At 52.5% G+C, this 19240-nt stretch overlaps 1 protein-coding gene across 3 annotated transcripts in view; it reads left to right on the top strand.

Moving 5' to 3' along the window:
- Nucleotides 1-19240, top strand: part of LOC143012541 (cyclic AMP receptor-like protein A) — a 43633-nt gene that overhangs the window by 13720 nt on the left and 10673 nt on the right. For all 3 annotated transcript variants that reach the window (XM_076165715.1, XM_076165717.1, XM_076165714.1), the window contains 3 exons: nucleotides 3160-3238; nucleotides 5600-5647; nucleotides 9588-9670. In XM_076165715.1, the coding sequence (XP_076021830.1) occupies nucleotides 3160-3238; nucleotides 5600-5647; nucleotides 9588-9670 (210 nt within the window). The remainder of the gene's footprint in view (nucleotides 1-3159; nucleotides 3239-5599; nucleotides 5648-9587; nucleotides 9671-19240) is intronic.

A 19240-nucleotide genomic window follows, 5' to 3' on the forward strand; every position in this document is an offset into this window, starting at 1 on the left:
GCCGTCGGGGGAAAGGGAGGGAATTACTCGGACGGAAAGAGATGGAAAGTGGGGTGGCGTGGAGCGACAGGAAATAGAGATTGCTCTCCTCGCTGCCCACGCCCCGTAGTCCGTCTTCATCAGAGTTCAGCCAAGCGCGCAGGCAGGGCGGAGGAGGAGGAGGGGGGGAGAGGACAGGAGGAAGCGAAGAATGCGAGGTGGATGAGAGAGGAAGGAGAATGAGAAACAGAGGACAGCGCTGTGACAGGAGTGCAGGATTTCAGGGGTTGAGTCAGCAAATGAGAGAGCCGGAGCTTAGCTGAGTCACCGGCCCAATCCCAGCAATCTGCATCGGCCCTGTTCACACGTCACGCTCAGATCCTCGCCCGCTGACCCGACGGCTCTGAGTGCAGGCGGGAATGCAGCTGAAATGCGTTTCAAACACACGGCGATCCGACTCCATGAGGCGGAGACGGTTAAGGACACATTCCATTATACGGTATAAGTCTTCTTGCATCAGACATTAGCTTTCATATTCCGTCATTTGTTCATATTTCACATTCTTCTCATCTGTGAGAGTGTGTGACGTGACACACCTCGAGAGCCTCCACCGGACATACAAACACACACCCTCCTTTATCACCACCGCCTGGACTTTCACAGGTGCCGAGCATCTGCCTGAAACGCCGCCCCTCTCCATGGCTCAACGCCTCGTCTGCTCTCTCTCGGTTCAAGCGGTTGAACAGGTCGATCACGATCTCTTGCTCGCAAGCGGAAACTGCAGGGCCAAAGTTGAGGGCTGCATTCCAACAGTACGCAGCAGCAGCAGCACAGGTGGTTCCCCTGCGGCGCTCTCGCCGTTCACTCGGCACCAATTAAGATGTCTGCCGTGCAAAAGCCTTATCCTGCACCTCAGAGCGGCAGGGGCAGTGAGGCCCGGCTGGGGACTAAGATTTCTGTCTGTCTGTCTGTCTGTCTGTCTGTCTGTCTGTCTGTCTGTCTGTCTGTCTGTCTGTCTGTCTGTCTGTCTGTCTGCCTGCCTGCCTGTCTGCCTGTCTGTCTGCCTGTCTCTGTGTGTGTCTTTGCCAGTTCCAGGCTTTGCTGCTTCGCTCTCCTTGTCGCTCTCAGCTGCGGCTCTTTTCATTCTCACTCTGACCTTATTCCCTTATTCCGCTTTCTTTAACCCGGCCGCGTCCTTTCTCTTCTCCGCTCTTTCTGCTCCTCACCCTCGATTCTACAACCCATCTATCCATTCCTCACTCTTTTCTTCCAGCTCCCTTTATTCAGTTTTATCATTCTCTGCCCAATCTATACACCCACCCACCCACCCTCTCTCTCTCTCTCTCGCGCTTTCTCTCTCTCTCTCTCTCCGTCTGCCTCTATTTTGTTCTCTTGTTCGCTATCCCCTTCTCTCCCCCTCTCGCTCGCTCGCTCTCTCTCTCTCTCTGGGTAGTGCTCAGCTGTAGAGCACAGCGGACTCTAATGGCAGATCATTATCATGCTAATTAGAGCACTTTGTAGCTGCCGCCCGTCATTCTCTCCTCCTCGCCCCCCCACTCCCCCACGCTATCGTTAAAAGGCCGCTTCTCCCCCCCCCCCCCACCATCAGCCCCTCCTGCCCACCCACTCACCCCCCGCCCCGTCCCTCCATCATTAACGGGACGTGCGCTGGCGTAATTGGACGCTGTTTATTCCCGAGAGCAGGTTATTAAATCACACCGAGGTGACGCTCGCTCAGGTCTCCCCCACCCCTCCTTTCCCCCGGAACGCTTTCATCATTCCCATGCCATTTTCAAACCGGCGCGGATGCGGGAAGCGCACAGAGACGTGCACCCTCGCACGCGTGTTCAAAGGTTCTTTTCGAAAAGAAGACATGAAGGAACAAGATGTATAAAGCAGCTTTTACCTTTTTTACCGTTACATCTCCGCTCCGCCATAAACGGAAGCCCGCTCGCATTCCCCTGCCAATAAAGTCTTTAATTTGATAAGTCACTCTCTGCCTCTCCACGCTGCCGCAGGCTCCACTGGCGACTGCGGACAAAGGCGACATTAGGTCAAGCAGGCAAAATGTAGCTTTTCAAAACGTTGGGAAAATGTGCAGGCCCACGGTGACGACCTCAGTATGGGGCCGCTATTCCCAGTCCAGCCCCAGATACCGGACTCTGTTTTGGTTTCGTTTGAACACGCCAAAATCCCAACCTGCCTTTCGAAACTTCAGCTAACAATTTGTTTGTGTTTTTGTTTCTCAATTCTGTCTTCCTTCACTTTTACTTCTCTACACGTCTTTGGCATGTTTGCACATTTGTCCGACGCACACCTCCAGAGAACACGGTGGCCTGGAACCTGCCCGTCTGTCATCGCAAGCTGACAAAGGCCTGTTTTGTTGTTTCGTGATTGAAGGGAGAGGTTGAAACTCCTCATGAGCTTACATCATCCCCTCGAAAGGTTTCGTAACACCCGGACGCCGTTCTGACAGAGTTGTTCCCCTCGCTCTGGTTTATCCCCGAAGGAATACCTGACATAGACACACCTCCCTCAGTAGTCAGGCAGTCATCCCATAGGAACGCATTTCCTGCACCGTGGCATTAGTGGAATTATATGTTGCTCACGTCCAAATTATGGACAAGACCTGTTCTGAACTCTTTGTATCATACTGCATGTCCTGTTTACCTTAGTGCTTTATTACAACATAGTCCGGTACACAACACTCACATATCTCACTCGTACCCACAAAATCTGCACTTGGTGAGGTAATAGTATTTAGTTGGAGCTTTAGGGAGTCCAGCAGGAAGGTATGCAATGTTTTAAATTCAATTTCTGTTTCATTAGAGGCTATAAGGCAGTCAGCGAAGTAATATTTGATTCCAGTTCTGCACCAAATAGCATCTAACAGAAATAATATTTAGTGATTAATATCCGATAAGGCTCCTTAAGAATAAATATAAAGGTGCCGGTGGCTTTGATCTGGATACAAAGCATTTAGATAAGCAGTCAGTTTAGCCTCCTTTTAGACTATGTGGATTAGGGATCAAATTCAATTAAATTCTATTATGGCCATTTGGTGCAAAAGAGTCCAGAACTCCAGTGGAGGCTGACGAAACAATTGGAATGATGCCGGCATGTGTGGTCCCCCCCCTGTTTCAATGGTGCTCACTGTCTGCTGCTATCTGTGCTTTACAGATGGTATGTGCCTTTGTTCAGCCTCATCTTCCTGATGATCTGCTGCTATGCCAGGATCATCTTCGTGGCCAATAAGAGGGTGAGTTTTTCCGACTCGCCGCGGCAGCAGCAGGAGCAACAGACCGGAACAGGCGGCCATTTAGCACGATCCGAAAAACCACCGTGACCTTTTAGAAATGTGTCCTTCTGAACGCCGAGAGAGTGTGTGTGTGTGTGTGTGTGTGTGTGTGTGTGTGTGTGTGTGTGTGTGTGTGTGTGTGTGTGTGTGTGTGTGTGTGTGTGTGTGTGTGTGTGTGTGTGTGTGTGTGTGTGTGTGTGTGTGTGTGTGTGTGTGTGTGTGTGTGTGTGTGTGTGTGTGTACACCAAGGAGGAACGAACAAAGCGTGTTCAGTCTACTCCTGCGCAATGTATTTTGTCCTCACATCTGACAAGTTGTTATTCTAGAGGTTTCGGTTTAGTATTGGATCAATTTAAGGGCGAGGTCCTGTTTGTGATGTCATGGGTGGAAATAAGCATCTGGGGATAGATAATGAATTCAGTAAAGGCACAGCAGATGTGTTAGCCGCTCCGCAATAGAAGCCACCGGAATGACCGCTCTGATCTTCCTCCCCTTCTCTCGTCTCCTCTGCCCCTCCTCCACGTCACTTGAATTCCGCAAAAGGTTCACACGGCCGCTCGCTCGCCCGCCCCGGTCGGATTACACAGCGCGCCGCGAGCACCACGGGAAGGGTGCTGGCAGATTTGTGTCACTACAGTGCGTGGGTGTGAACGTCTTGATTTATGATTCATGAAGTACAGAAGGAGCATAAGGCGGATAGTCGCTCTCGCGTGGCAAGAGCGGGCCGACGGGACAGCAAGACAGATTTGAAGGTATGCAGCCGCAGACGGACAGAGTAGAGAGAGACGATAGTAGAGAGAGAGAGAGACGGCAGGTTGCTGAGAAGGGAAGGAAAGAGGGCGACTTCACTGCCTTTATCCTGGATGTGATCAAGAGAATAAATGAGTGTAGCTGCTATGCAACCTGCATCTCATAAGTTATTCCGCTCACAGCGTTTGGCTCTTACTCGGTCTGTTATACACCGCCCCCCCCTCCTCCCCCCTTCTCTCTCTCTCATCCCCCCTCCTTTCTCTCCCGCCCTCATGGCTTTTCTCTCCCTTCGCTCTCACTTTTGCATTCTCCATCATATTTATGAAGAGCTCAGGCCTTATCTCTTTTCCGCTGCAGGCTGTCTCACTTGAAAGACTTTCCAAAGCTTTGAAAGAAGGGTAGGTGGCGACAGAACAGCGAAAAGGGATGAAGAAGCGGCTCGAAAGGCCCGGAGACGAGGGCGCAGAAAGGGCGGAATGTCGGCCTGACAGGGAAGTTCGGCCACTTTCCGGAAACGCGCTTAGATGGGGGGGCGGAGGGGATTTCGTAGCTCTTTATTTTGCTCCGCCCAAGGCGTTTATCCTGGGATTATTATACCAAACGGACACATTGTGTACCAACGAGGAGGATTTAGAAGCTAATGAGTCATTATGCGGACAGACAGGGAGGTCTGGGGAACGCAGCGTCACCTTTTGCGGCGTTAACCAATGTATTCTGTGCGTGCGTGCCCACTCCTACCCTCCCTAAGCCTCACACCTCAACACTCGAGTCGCTGAATCGCTCGCCTTTTGGTGATTCGGCTTGATGAGAGATCGCAGCTAAAGCCGAGCGGCGCACACTCAGGAGACCCGGCTGCAGCCTAATGATATTGCCACTTATTATCAGCGCGTGTTGATTTTGATGGATAGCGGCGCTCAGCTGGGCGGCCAAGGGCTTCTGCCCAGCAAGTTTGGTCTAATGGCCCTGCTATCTGTTTTTTTTTTTCTTTTTTCTGCTGCACTGCACAAACACGCCACGGCCACACAGAATAACAATGACAGTCACATCATCAGTGCAGGGGAACCATGGCAACGTTAAGTTAATAGATAGCGGGAACTGTTAGATGCCTGCGTCTCTCGGTTTGACATTTTCCATGCGTTTCCCCCGCAAGAAGGGAGACGGACAGGAACGAGAAACGTTCCCATGCTCTCTCCAGAGATGCACCATGTTTGAGCCACTTATTCCATTTCCTTAAATACTTCCCCTCCTTTTCTCACCCGCTTAGCTTTCCTCCTCCTCCTTCTTCTTCCTCCTCGCCGTCATGTTGTGTCCACTCATGGTGATCGGGTCTCTCACTGGGAGCTATTAAAGACCTCCTGTCTGTGTGCTGGTGTGAATTATGGCACTTCTGCAGGGTTGGTGGAGGAATGGTTTCTTGTATGTAACACCAATGGAGGCCTGTAATGTTCAGATCTCCAGTCTTATGGAGGAAGCAGCTTTTAACTGATTCAAATGTCTGAGTGACTGTTGGCGTTTCTCTCCAGGTGTACTTGTCCTGACATTTCCTTTCATTTTCCTGTCTTTTCTTCACAGATGCAGTCGTGGTTGGGAACCTTCAACCCGGAGAGGGAGAGGCGAAAGGTAATGTCCTGTGTGGCCGTCACGTTTATCACCACACATGCACGCACACACAGAGAGCGTGAGGATTAGAGTGTGTTCAGGATTAGCCGTGGCGGTCACGCTGGCTAGGTATCCAACACAGCAGGAAACTGTTTGACCCGCTGACCCCCCCGCCCCCCCCTCCCCCCACCACACTGCATGCATTTTTTGTGTTTAGGAGCGCCAAGCACGTAGGTCAACAAATGTGTGTGAAAACATACACGCATGCAATATTTGGGAGCGCGGCTGTCGTCGTGCCCCGCAGAGAGGGAGAGTTAGACAGAGAAGCTTCATCTATTCGTGAGAGATGAGGGGAAATGCATCAGATCACTTTGTTTTTGCGCCCATTTCTGTCGGGAATTTAGTTGGAAATGTGGAGAAACTTCACAGCATCAGTGTGTTTCTCGTCTCAAACTGTGACTCCTGACCAGCCAACTTAGAAAGTAAAGTCACACTCTCGTATCACTCTCCACACACGTCAGCAGCCATGCCTCCCACTCCTACTGCTTTTAGTCGCCCTCCCCTTTCATCTTCATCCCAACCCCCCTGTCCTGTCGCACCCCTCCCCTCCCCCGCTCAGTGGCTCAGGGTCACTGAGCCGGGTCAGGACAGGAGAACCGGCTGGGGTTAAGGTTATGTAGATGCTGCCCCTAAGTGGCAGATGTAATTACTGCACACTGAACTTGCATAACCCTCACTGCTGACGTGTGTGGCATTCACACACACACACACACACCATTCCTGTGGGCTAATTGCTGTGTGTAGCACAGAGTGTAAATAAGTCGGCATTGGTTTTATCACACTCTCCGTTTCCCTTCCTCTTCCTCCTCTCCCAGCTCTTCCCCTCCTTTCCATCTGTTTTTTCCCTCTCCCTGCCTTTCACGTCGCTCTCTCTCATTTACTCCCTTCTCTCTCTCTCTCTCTCTCTCTCTCTCTCTCTCTCTCTCTCTCTCTCTCTCTCTCTCTCTCTCTCTCTCTCTCTCTCTCTCTCTCTCTCGCCCGCTTCTCCCTTCACACACACAGACACACACATCCCCAGCATGAATAAAGCAGCAAGCCAGGTTCATGGGCATGAATATTTATGAGAGTTTATGCACGCGCTGCGATGCTTTAAAACAACAACAGCCTACCCAATTGTGCTTGCCAAGCCAGTGAGCGGTGGTGCATGTGTGTATGTGTGTGTGCGGGCGTGTGTGTGCACGTGTGTGTGCGTGAGCGTGTGAGCACGTGTGGTTGTGTGTCTGTGTACCAGCAGGTGTAAACTAGAGAAAGCGGTTCCTGCTGGGTGTCTGAAGATTTCATTCACTGTGCCACATATCCCTCCCTCCATCCCTCACATGTTCTCTATTAGTGTGTTGCACGCATGCAGAACACACACACACACACACACACATGCAGAACACGCACGCACACACACACTTATCCCATATTTCAGCACTTTTTCTTTCCTGTGTTCACCTTTGTTGATCTGGTTTTCCCTCTGACTCAGTCTTACAGCCCCCCTGTGTGTGTGTGTGTGTGTGTGTGTGTGTGTGTGTGTGTGTGTGTGTGTGTGTGTGTGTGTGTGTGTGTGTGTGTGTGTGTGTGTGTGTGTGTGTGTGTGTGTGTGTGTGTGTGTGTGTGTGTGTGTGAAGTGATGACGTACACATAACCATGAGAGGCAGCTATGGACATAAGTCACACAGTTGTGAAACTCTTTGTCTTCAGGGATTTAGTTGCGGTAATGCATGATCTCACACACACGAGGTCATACAGCAGCACAGGTCAGAGAATTAAATCTCACAGAGGGTTTTTAAAACAGATTGCGCAAGCACACACACACACACACACACACACACACACACACACACAGCTCAGGCCCATCAGGTAGCGACAAAAGCTGGCTAAGCAAACAGCAAGCTGCTTGTTCGTTATCTTCCCGGGGTGTTTGTTTACTGATCAACACTCGGCTTGCGCGCTTGTGTGTATCCTCCTCTGCCCACCAAACGTTTACATTTTACATCCCCGCTCAGGCTATTAGTACCTGGAGAATAAACGCGGCGCTGCGGCGGCGCAGCCTCTTCCGGTTGTTTACGACACGTCGGAATCGAACCGGAATGTTCTTGGCTCGCATCTTCATTTTTCTTTTACTCCTCTTCTGGCTCTCGGTTGGGGTCGCGCGCGCCCCCTAAAAGATGTGTGCTTAAAAACAAAAAAAGCCCCGGATGGACCGTTAGTGACTCGTATCTCCAGATGACTCTGTCTTGCGCTAAACTGTCCCCTCAAACAGCCCTTGAACAGTCCTTGGCTGCGAGGGGGGAGGGAGAGGAGAGGGGGGGAGAGAGAGAGCGAGGCGGCGCGTGGCAGCGCCGGAGAGGACGGCGTGCTTCCGATAACCGTCTGTAATCTAACGTGCGTCATTAACGTCGAGACCGAAGCTCCCGCTGCACATAATTACGGTTTCATTCCCCTCTGCCTCCCCCGAGCAGCGCAGGGGCCTCTGACACGGGAGGACTGTGATTAAAAACACGCGGCACTTTAGCTGCTCCCTCCTCCTCCTCCTCCTCCACCTCCACCTCCCCGCTCCCCGTCCTGTCCTTCGCGCACTTAAATTCCTCACATGCCTGCCTCCACACCTCACCTCCATTCGATTTGAGATTATTTGGTTCCCGCGGATGGCTTCTCGAAACCGTTTAAAAGCCACCACAACCTTACACACACACACACATACGCGCGCGCACGCACGTACAAACACGCGCGCACATCTGCGACCTCTTCCGCCCGGCCTCTTCTCCTGCCCTTTTCTTATACCTCCCAATGAGACCGTCTTCCTAACACGCACACACGTGCACACACACACTTGGGATGACAAAACGCAGTGCTTGACGTGACCGCTGATGTCATTACCGTGGATACGAACAGGGCGAGTCTCAGTGTTTTGCCTCCTCGCGCGGGGTTACGCGGTTACGTCTCCCTCAAACGGGCGCGTCCGCCTGCAGCAGCGCGTGTTGTACAGTGAAAACTCTCGCGCATGTTATTGTTTGTCGGCCTCCCCCACACACTCACACACACGTAAGATAAAATACCATTGGGGGGCTTTTGCGATTTTCATTGGAATTGTTTAAAATGCCTACGTTCGAGCTCGCGCGCCTCGGGGTCTTTCTGGTGAGTAATTAATTTCCAGCGTGTGGGGGAAGCGGCTGGAGCTTGTGGGCCTGCCTGCCTCCTGGCTCCCGGCTCTGTGTGTATGTGTGTGCGCTTGTGTGTGTGTGTGAAGGAGAGAAGGAGAGACGGAGGCTGAATGCGCTGGCTCGGCTACCGCGTCCTCGCCTAGGGGAGGGAGGGAGGGGTGAAGCAGCGCAGCACAGAAAATCGATCCGGGGGTTGCGCTTCTCAGCCTCTTCCGGACGCGAGAGTCCTCCTCTCCCGGGAATTAGATAACGGCTTGTAAAAGCTCTCCGCTGCGAGGCTCCACCACCGGCCCCACAGCGCCCCGCCCCCTTCCCTCTCCTCCCCCTCCTCCCCCCCTCCCCCTCTCCCTCCTCCTCCTCCTCCCCTCCCTCCAGCTCGGAGCCGCTGACGCATCTGTCTGTCTGTCGCCCCTCGTGCCTGATGGGCCCCGAAATATGGAATCCGGCCCCTTTGACATGTTGGGGGGTGGGGGAGGTGGGGGAGTGTGAGCATAAACTAATTGGAATCCCAATTTCCTCTCATAACTGCGTGGATATTGTGCGTTATCAGAAGCTTAATGGCTTATTTGGTTTTAATTTGTCTCCACTGTTTGCCTCGGTGCGCTGATGTTCCAGGCAAAGTGTGTGTGTGTGTGTGTGTGTGTGTGTGTGTGTGTGTGTGTGTGTGTGTGTGTGTGTGTGAGAGAGACAGTGAATGTGAATATTCCTGTCTGTATTTGGGTCAGTAGTTAAGTTCTCTCTCTCTCCTCCAGGTGTCCTTGGCGGAGGAGATCAAGCCGTTGAAGTGGTACCCCTCCGTCTACCTGCTGGTGTCTCTCTTCCCCCTCATCAACAGGTAACTAACACACACACACACACACACACACACACACACACACACGCTGGGGCAGGTACTCTGCGTACCATTCTATTTGCATGTTGCCTTCACTCTGCTATCTTTCATTCGCCCTTATCTCCTCCCAGCCCCGTCAGCCCTCCTCCCTCCCTCCCTCCCCCGCCCCGCCTCTCCCATCCTCCTCTCTTGCTCTCTTATCTGAACTCTCAGAAAGCGCCGCTCTCTGTGGCGGCACACTGTAGGAGATTACGTGTGCGTGTGTGTGTGCGCGTGTGTGTGGTGGAGAGACAGAGCAGTTTATTGGCTTTTTAAAACCGGTGCTTGGTCGGGCCCAGGGTGGGTGGAAAGGAGCGGGTGGTCCGGTAAATGATAACCCTGGTGTTGTTATTACTCCTGCGCCCCCTCCTCCCCCTGCCTCCCCCTCTCTCTCTCTCTCTCTCTCGCGCTCTCTCTCTCTTTCTTTCATTTTCGACCGGGCTCCCGCCTTCCCTCCTCCCTCCCCGGGGACAGGGTGTGATTGACAGGTCAGGGTTACTAAGTGATTAGCTGCGGCGGCTCCGCTTGTCGCCACGGCAATGTAGGCGGAGACACAGGTCAATTACAGGGTCAACGTCTCTCAAAGGCTCCGCTCAAATGCCGCCCATCCCCCCACCTCGCCCTCGCCCTCTCCCCCCGACCCCCCCTTTCCTCCCCTCTCGCCCTCTCCTCCTCCTTCACCTTTACGTCCACTCCACTCTCCCGTGCCCCGCGCTGTCGGCTGATGAAGATGACAAACTGCATCCTGTGCTAACCCCAGAGCACCCCCCTCCTCCTCCTCCTCCTCTTTCTCCTCTCTCTCTCTCCTCCTCCTCACATTACTCTTACTCGCTCCCTTTTTCACGCAAAACGTCTTTGTTATAGCCTCCATATTTCCCGTCTCTCCCGCTGTTACTCTCCATCTCTCTCGCTCAGTGTTTTTGTGTCACCCCCACACCTCCTCCTCCTCCTCCTCCTCCTCCTCTTTTCCTCTCCTCTGCCACACAAAGCCCCCTCTCTCTCTCCTGTGCAAACACCCGCTCGCTCGCTCGCTCCGCGCTGCCTTCATTCGGAGAGCGTACGAGGAGAAAACGGGAATGAATTGCTCTCTCTCGTCATCCTCCACCTCCTCCTCCTCCCCCGTTCAGCAGCGCTGGCTGTATATATCTCCGGCTCCTATTAATTTGTTAGCCTCCCCCTCCTTATCCCCCCCCCCCCCCTCCTCTCCTCCTCCTCCACTCCTCCCCTTCCCCTGCTCATTCCCCTCTGGCTCATATCCTCCCCCTCCTCCCCTCTCCCTCCATCTCTCCCTCCTTCCTTCCCTCCCCTCCGCTGAGTGGTGGAGTGTGTAAAGTGTTTGTCACGGTGCCGTGCCGATGTTGCTGTGCTCTGCCGTGCAGAAGCGGCACTCGGCAGACAGCCTTGGTGTGTGTGCGCGCGTGTGTGTGTGAGCCTGGGCGTGCGTGCGTGCGTGCGTGCGCGTGTGTGTGTGTGTGTGTGTGTGTGTGTGTGTGTAGGCGGGCTGTGCGCTTCTTGTTTGTCAAGGCTGTACGAATGTGCTGTCGCTGCTTGTTGCCGCGTGTGCGAGTCTGCATTAAAGCTTACGTGCGTGCGCGCATGTTTGTCCACCACCTCTACATGAGTCTGTGCTTTAGCGTGTCTGTTTATGAGCATGCCTGCATGCATAGCGTGTGCCTGTGTGTGTGTGTGTGTGTGTTTTATCGTGTGTGCATGCCTAGCGTGTGTGTGTGTCTGAGTGGGGGATTATTTCTATCTGAGCTCCAAAGCCTCCTAAACAGGGTTTAGAGAGACGGCCCAGGGCAGCAGCTAAAGCCGCTGGGCAGATCTCTCTCTCTCTATCTCTATCTCTCTCGGCCTCTCTCTGTTCCTCTCTCTTCCTCTCTGGCTCTCTTTCTCTCTCTGTGTCCCTCTTTCTCTTCCTCTTTCTCTTCCTCTCTGTCCCTCTCTCTCTTCCTCTCTGTCTCCCGCTCTCTCTCTCTCCCTCTCCCTACCTCCCTCCCTCTCACCCTCTATACTGCTTCTCTCGGCCCTGATCCGTCGCGTTAATACGCAGACACTCCCACACACAAACACACTCTTGTTTTGGCCCTCATCTGCTATCACACACAGACACACACACAGACACACACACGCCACACACACGCCACACACAATTTTAATCTGTTCCAAATGCACACTGGTAAATGTGTTAATTCGACACCAGCTGTTGCGAATTGAAATGGGAAAGCGCTTCTTTTTCACGCAGCCGCTTTCACACGCATGCATGTGTACGCCGAGAGTCATTATACATCATTTTGCCGTACACGTCCCTCTCTCTCTCTCTCTCTCTCTCTCTCTCTCCCCCTCCCCCTGTCCTTCCCTCCCTCCCTCCCTCCCTCACTCAATCATTCATTCACTTGCCCTCATTCGGCGACAGAGGAACCGTATCAGACGCTCCAATCTGCGCTCTTACCTATGTCCGCCCTCATTCCCTCCCTGTGCCACTTTGGTCTCTCAGCCCTTTATGTGTGTGTGTGTGTGTGTGTGTGTGCGTGTGTGTGTGTTTCTGAAAGCACTGCCAGGGCACAACTAGTTTTCACAGTCTGCTTCTCACATCGCCTCCCCTGTGTGCTTTATGGTGTGGGTGTGTGTTTGTTTACAAGGCTTGTCTAGGTTCCTACTGTGCGCGCTTGTATGCCTGTTTGCATAAATAAGCCGGCTCCTCGGTGCTAAGCTGCCGTTTCCGTGGCGCGCCGCGGCTTGACGTGCGAGCGCTCCTCCCGGACCGCCGGGCTCATCTGTTGCGAGGACATTTTTTTTTCTTCTCTCACTCTCGCTCAGCCCGGTTCTCCCTCCCTCCCCTGCTCCCCCTCCCCCCCCCTCCTCCCCACTTTACCTTTTGACACTGAGCGACCAAGCGGGGAGGCGAGCGGGCTTCCACATTTTCAAATCAAAGCGCCGGGCAGTCGAAGCCAGTTGCCCTTCAGCAAATCAGGGGTTACGTGCCTTGCTGAGGGGCGCCTCGGCACGGATGGATTTGTGCCGTAGCGGGGGCCCGGGACCGCGATGCGTCTTTAACCTTGAGTTCACCCGGGCCTCTCCAGGAGGCACTTTGTTTCCTCCTAGTTATTCTTGGTTTTCCTGGATTGTGTGTGTGTGTGTGTGTGTGTGTGTGTGTGTGTGTGTGTGTGTGTGTGTGTGTCTATACGTGCTTGGTGGGGATTTTTTGTACGGACTCCCTACAGCGCCTAAACCCCCCCCCACCCCCCAACACACACACACACACTCCACCCCTCCCCAACCTCCTTCTCTGGAGGAGATCTGATTTCCCTGCTCCAGGCAAGCGGCGAGAACAAGACGGCGTGTGTGCGAGCGAGCAAGTGAGCGAGCGTGTTTGTGTGCCTCTGTGTGTGTGTGTGTGTCGCGCACGCACCACGGGCCAGGCAGACCTTCCCCATCTCCTTTCTTCGCTTTGAAAAACGAGGGAGGAAATCTCAGAGCAGCAGTTATTATTCATCCCTCAAAGAGAACGGGGAGGAGGAGGAGCAGGCGGAGGGAAGGAGGGAGGGAGGGAGGGAGGGAGGGAGGGAGGGATGGATGGAGGGAGGAAGAAAGAGAGAGCCAAACGGGAGGGAAGGAAAGGGGGATACATTAACTCTTATCTCACTGTACTTGGCGTTCAGCATCTTAGAGCGTGCTGTCTCTCTCTCTCTCTCTTTCACTCTCTCTCTTTCTCTTCCACTCTCTCTCTCTTTCACTCTTTCACTCTAGCGTTCTCTCTCTTTCACTCACTCGCTCTCCCTCATTTTCTCTCTCTCTTTCTGTCTTTCACTCCTTAGCTTCCTCACTCTTGCTCTTTCTCTCTTTCACTCTCCCTCTTTCTCTTTCCTTCACTCTCACGCTCTCCCTCTTTCTGTCTCTTTCTTTCTCTCACTCACTTGCTTTCTCTCTTTCTCAATCACTCTCTCGCTCTCTCTCTCTCCCCCCTCTTCTCCATCCCCATCCTTACATTTCCTGTCCTTGTGCCCCTTGTCTATCTCCCGCGCGTGCCCCTGCATTTAAGTAGGCTGGCGTGCGGTTTTGGCTCTTTGGGGCTATAAAGTGTTTGGTGGCGTGCCGTGTTTGCTCGTGGGCTCCTGTCAGTACGGAACATTCCAACTCTCATCTTGTTTGTTCACCTGCACCGCTTTGCGTCGATCCACTCGTCGTAAACTTACCCAATGAGAAAGACGACGTCACTGGTGTTTACTACAAGTTTCCAACTCACGTGTAGGCGAGTTCTCTTTATAGATCCAAGTGCAGATGCTGAAGTTCCCCCCATTTGGTGGATTACAGATGTTTACGACAGCGGCTCTTAGATTTCTCCCCATATTTCCATGATGTGGCTCCCAGCAGAGTCAGGAGTGGCAGATCTTCATCATGGTTTGGTGCCTTTTCCTCCTCCCCGGGCCATGCAGAGCCAGAACAGACCGGCCCTTCCTTCCTCCCGCGCTCCCCTCACAGCCGGGGTGTTGTCTCCTCTGCAGGGGGAACCTCCCGGGAGAGGGCGAGCTCAGCGTGGGTTCAAGCCATCTGACGTAATCCAAGCCCCGAGTACAGAATGGCTGATGGATTATATGTGCAGTATGCCGAATGGAAGACCGGCTCATATTGGTTTAGAAAACAGAGACATTAATCTCCCGCCTCCGCCCTCCAAATCCCGTCAAATTTGGTCTTGCGTCCAAATGGCAGCGAGCAGCCTGGACATCCTCCAGTTCCGGGACTCCCATTGTTGTTACCAGTACCCAGGTTTGAAAGAAAGTGGGCTTGATTTGCTGTGAATTCTGCGGTATTGGAAGAGGAAAAGGGCCGTTAGAGAAGTTAGTAAGCAGAGTAACCGAGCGTATAGAGCGACTTCTTGTCAATGAGATGAAGTTTCCGTCCTTGGCTATTCTCACACAGACAACAAAGATCAAAGACACATAGGTGAGAGACATTTACGTCTTCTGGGCTTTCACAGCATATACTCCAGGAGGTTTGTGCTCTTGTTGCAACCTGCCAATGGTGTAAATGATTGAACAATTATCACTTAATGCCTGTGAAAGTATTCTATGGTTTAGATTAGTCAGGTAGTGAGGTAATCATTATCCCCTCCCTCTTTTCCTCTCTCTCCCTCTCTCTCCCTCTGCAGTAAAAGCTAACTTATTGTTTGGATCCAGTGGTTAGAGCCTCGTTATCGTGGATCCTGTTACGTTTAACTGAGGCGCATAACTAACACGTTTTGTTTTTTTTCACACTTCCACAAGACATCAAAGGGCTGCCAACCTTTTTTTGTTCTTGTTTTTTTAAATGCCTACGATAACAAAACAAAGTGTATATTCACCACATATTTTGACCTTTCTTTGTGAAATGTCACTCCTAGCAACCTGGTCCAGAGTAGCTCCGCCTCCAGTCCCTGCCGGTTTCTGCACGAGGTTTCGCTTGATTACTTATCACCCATCGCTTATAAACTCGTGAGGGAGGCACGTTCTTTGGGTAAGGAGTGTAACTACCCTCCTATCCTTTTCCGTTTGCCTAGCACTCCAGCACCGCTATGCGAAACCTGTTAATCCCCTTTATCATCTATTCCCCTCCCCCTGTTTATACATTTCACCGAATCAATGATTAATCTAAACTCTAAGATAATAATCATCCTCCCTGGGTTAAGTGCCTCATCTTAATTATTTGCATTTAACCACATGCTTGGTTTGCTTTATCGCCTCGAAAAAATATACGAGACTGGATGCGAATGGGCTTGCCGTATGTGCCTCAACACTCGCCTCGCGTGTCTGCCTGCGTGTTGTGGCTCCGGCAGTGATTGCCCCGTGTAACAGGAGACACAGAGCCCCGTAGCCATTTGTCTCCCGTTGAGAAGCAGCGACGCTCCGCTATTCATCCCCATTTAGCGAGACAGAGAGCCCGGCCTGCAGGGCTGTGTGAAGTGCAAACACACAGGGCACAAGACACTCGCTCGGAGGCTGGACACACACCGAGGCGCCGGCGCCGCCGCCGCCGCCGCTCTCGCTATCACAAAGAACGCGCGGAAGAGTGTGACGCAGAGGCTGGGAGGTCGCTGCACAGGAGCGGCAGGCATGCGCACACACACACACGCGCCTGTTCCAGTTTATTAGGTCCAATCCGGCACCACAACAAGGGCGACACTTTGAATTTTCCCTGTTTGCTCGATACACTTTTAGACATTCAGACCCACAGACACACACATAGACACACACACACACACACACACACACGATTAGCCACAACGTGTCAGGCGCACAAACACACATTCTCGTCTGATTTGCTTGAGCCTTGAGTCTTCCTCTGCTCTAAACTTAAAGCGGGTCTGTAAACACACCTCCACGCCCCTAACGCCGGCTTTGCATTTCACCCATCGCTGTCACAAACGGAGCGAGGTGAACGGAGGGAGGACGGTGACGAAGAGCAGCGCAGCAGTGATGAAACAGTGTGTAAACGGTGCGGCGGCGGAGACGGCTTCACCTCTACGGGACACTGTTAAACGCTCGCAGCCATATAAGGGGCTATGTGGACACAACACACTCCTGCTCAGACATATACTGCTCACATCTTTGCAATACTGTTAACTAATCAGTATAGAGTGTTACATAGGCAGCTGTGTAAGCGCTATACGTACATAATCCGATTCTCTTATAGATATAAAGTACATTCAAGCAGATGGGCGTAAACGTTGGTGTACATTCTGGTTTAAACTTGCACACACATACGCTGAGGCAGGTATAGCAGATAACCTCCCGCACACGCACTTAAACACACGCTTACGTCCGCACGCGTATGCAAACACACACACACACACACACACACACACACACATACACGCGTGCGCACACACACACGCGCGTGCGCACACACACACACACATACACACACACACCCTGCCTCCCCCTCCCTCTGCTCTTTCAGGCACGTCTTTAAATATTCATCACCCTGGCTGCTCTGAGAGTGCCGTAAACGCTGCCTCACACTCCGGGGAATCGCTAAAGCCTACTCTATCATCTGCTCTCGCTCACACACACATACACACAGAGAGCCACATACACACACACACACACGCAAGCACAAGGAGAAACCCGTGTGCACAAACACTTGGGAGGGACAGCCAGTGGCGTCGCCGGACACGCAGACAGACAGCAGCGCGTGAATCGGTCACGGGGAGATAGAAGGGCTCCGACGTAGCGAACAGATTTTGTAGTCGTGTGTGTCTGTGTGTGTGTGTGTCTGTGTGTGTGCGTGTGTTTGCTGGCTGCTTCCAGTGCAGCGGGCTGAGTGGTGTTGTGTTCCAGGAAACAGGATGTCTCTTTGTTTGGGTTTTATTCTGTTGGTGAACATTAGCCGCCTTACTCCCCCGAGTCTGTGTGCTTCTTTGTCTACCGCGTGTGCGTGTGCACGCAAACTCTTTCCCGTTTGTGTGTTTTTGTTTCTGCGCCCCATGTCTCCCTGTTTTGCGCGTGGCAGTTTGATTCCAGAAATACACCCTGAAAATGCATGAGGTGTGTGTGTGTGTGTGTGTGTGTGTGTGTGTGTGTGTGTGTGTGTGTGTGTGTGTGTGTGTGTGTGTGTGTGTGTGTGTGTGTGTGTGTGTGTGTGTGTGTGTGTGTGTGTGTGTGTGTGTGTGGACTGTATGTGCACCCCCTTCGTGTGTGTGTGTGTGTATATAATGGGAGTCATGTCGTCAGCTGTCAAATCTGCCCCCATGTTGACCCCATGGTTAAAGTGGATTATGTTCCAGTTTCCAACGGTACTGCATGAGCACAAAGACACACACACACACACACACACACACACAACCACAGACACACACACACGCAATGCAAACCATGATTTATTTACATATTGTTACGCTCATTGGAGAGCACATTGGCTTGTCCACCATATTCCTGCCGGTCACACTCAGCAGAGCCTCTGACACTTTTTTCCTGGCCGATCACATGTCCCGACTCCAGACTGAGAGGCTCGTCCTTTGTGCCGGATGCCTCATGTGCAGTCACACATGCGTGACAGACAACACGGCTACGACGGATCAAACGGAGCATTCACAGCTGGGCGGCGGCGGCGGCGGGAAAAGAAGAAGAAGAGAGAAAGAAAGCCCGGAAGATCTTTAGATGTTTTGCGAGCTTTAGTTTGAATCGATTTCATTCCGACGTCCGCTTCGGCACATATCCTTGGCAGATGGCAGCGTGTGTGTGTGTCTGTGTGTCTGTGTGTGTGTGTGTGTGTGTGTGTCTGTGTGTCTGTGTCTGTGTCTGTGTGAAGGGGGGGGGCTGTAAATCCAAGTGTTGAATTAACCTCCACGTCTATGGACTGCGATAGCAAACTCACTCACTCACACACACACACAATGGAGAATGGAATGGTGTTTGAACCCAGAAAAGAGGTGGCAGTGTTGTGACCAATGAGTCACAGCCGCCGCTCGCTTATGGCATCACGCTTTTCATTCACCGACGCATTTAAAGTTGTTTGCGAGGTTGCGATCACAACAGGCCTCCCTTGTCCTACTATTGAGAATAGAGGTTTTGAATCCCGTATATATATTGCACCATGTTATTGCACCGGCAGGCGGTTTGTCCTCCCAAGATGACGACACACACTATCTCCTTTGTTGCAGAAAGTAAATGTTGGTTGGTTAAAAGTTGGTCATCTCGCTGTATGACGCCAAGTTCAGTAACAATGCTCGATGATCCGTTTTGGCAAGAGAAGCGTCGGTGTTTGCAGCCCGCCGCAGTGGGCAGGAGGGCCGTGCGTAGCTATTTCTTCAGGAGGGATGAAGCGGGGGAGAGAGGGGTGCCATCAGGGGGTCAGGTCTTGCGGTGCTCTCTGGCCACGCGGCGCTCCCCGGTGAGGACCTCTCGTCCAATCTGTGCCCCCGTTTCACCCGAGGACGCTCGGCGCGGCGGGTGATTATGGACGGACAAAACGTCTGATAGAGGGCCGGTGAAGGAGAGGAGAGAGTGATGGAAAGTGGTGAAGACTGGCAGGGCGGCAGATTGAAAGAGACAGAAGAGGCAGCAAACGAGGGGTTTTGTATAGAATCTGGAGGCGGGCAGAGAGAGAGACGGAGAAGGAGAGAGATGGTGAGAGGGAGGGAGAGACTGAGAGGGAGAGAGAGAGGGACACACAGAGAGAGAGATGGTGAGAGGGAGCGAGAGAGATAGATGGAAATAGAGGTAGAGAGACAGACAGATATGGGTTCAATGAGTGAGTGACAGTGTGATAGGAGGTCTGAGAACAAGGCTCAAATATGCAGTGTGAGCACTAATGATCGATTGCTTGTTTACAGGTGGTCTTAGAATCGCATTTAAAGCTGCATATTTGTGTGTGTGTGTGTGTTGTGCGTGCGTGTGCGTGTGTGTATGTGTTGTGCGCTGTGCGTGTGTTGCTGCTGACCGTTTGTCCCTGAGTCATACAGTATATTCAATATCTTCCCTGTTGTCCAACACCAGTCAGCCAACTGTGAGACTTGCTCGACTACAGCGCACACACAGACACACAAAGACCCTGACA

Source organism: Genypterus blacodes, unplaced genomic scaffold (genome assembly GCF_046128005.1).
Source record: "Genypterus blacodes isolate CSIRO-AG114 ecotype Tasmania unplaced genomic scaffold, CSIRO-AGI_Gbla_v1 ptg000148l_1, whole genome shotgun sequence".
Classification (NCBI taxonomy): Eukaryota; Metazoa; Chordata; class Actinopteri; order Ophidiiformes; family Ophidiidae; genus Genypterus; species Genypterus blacodes.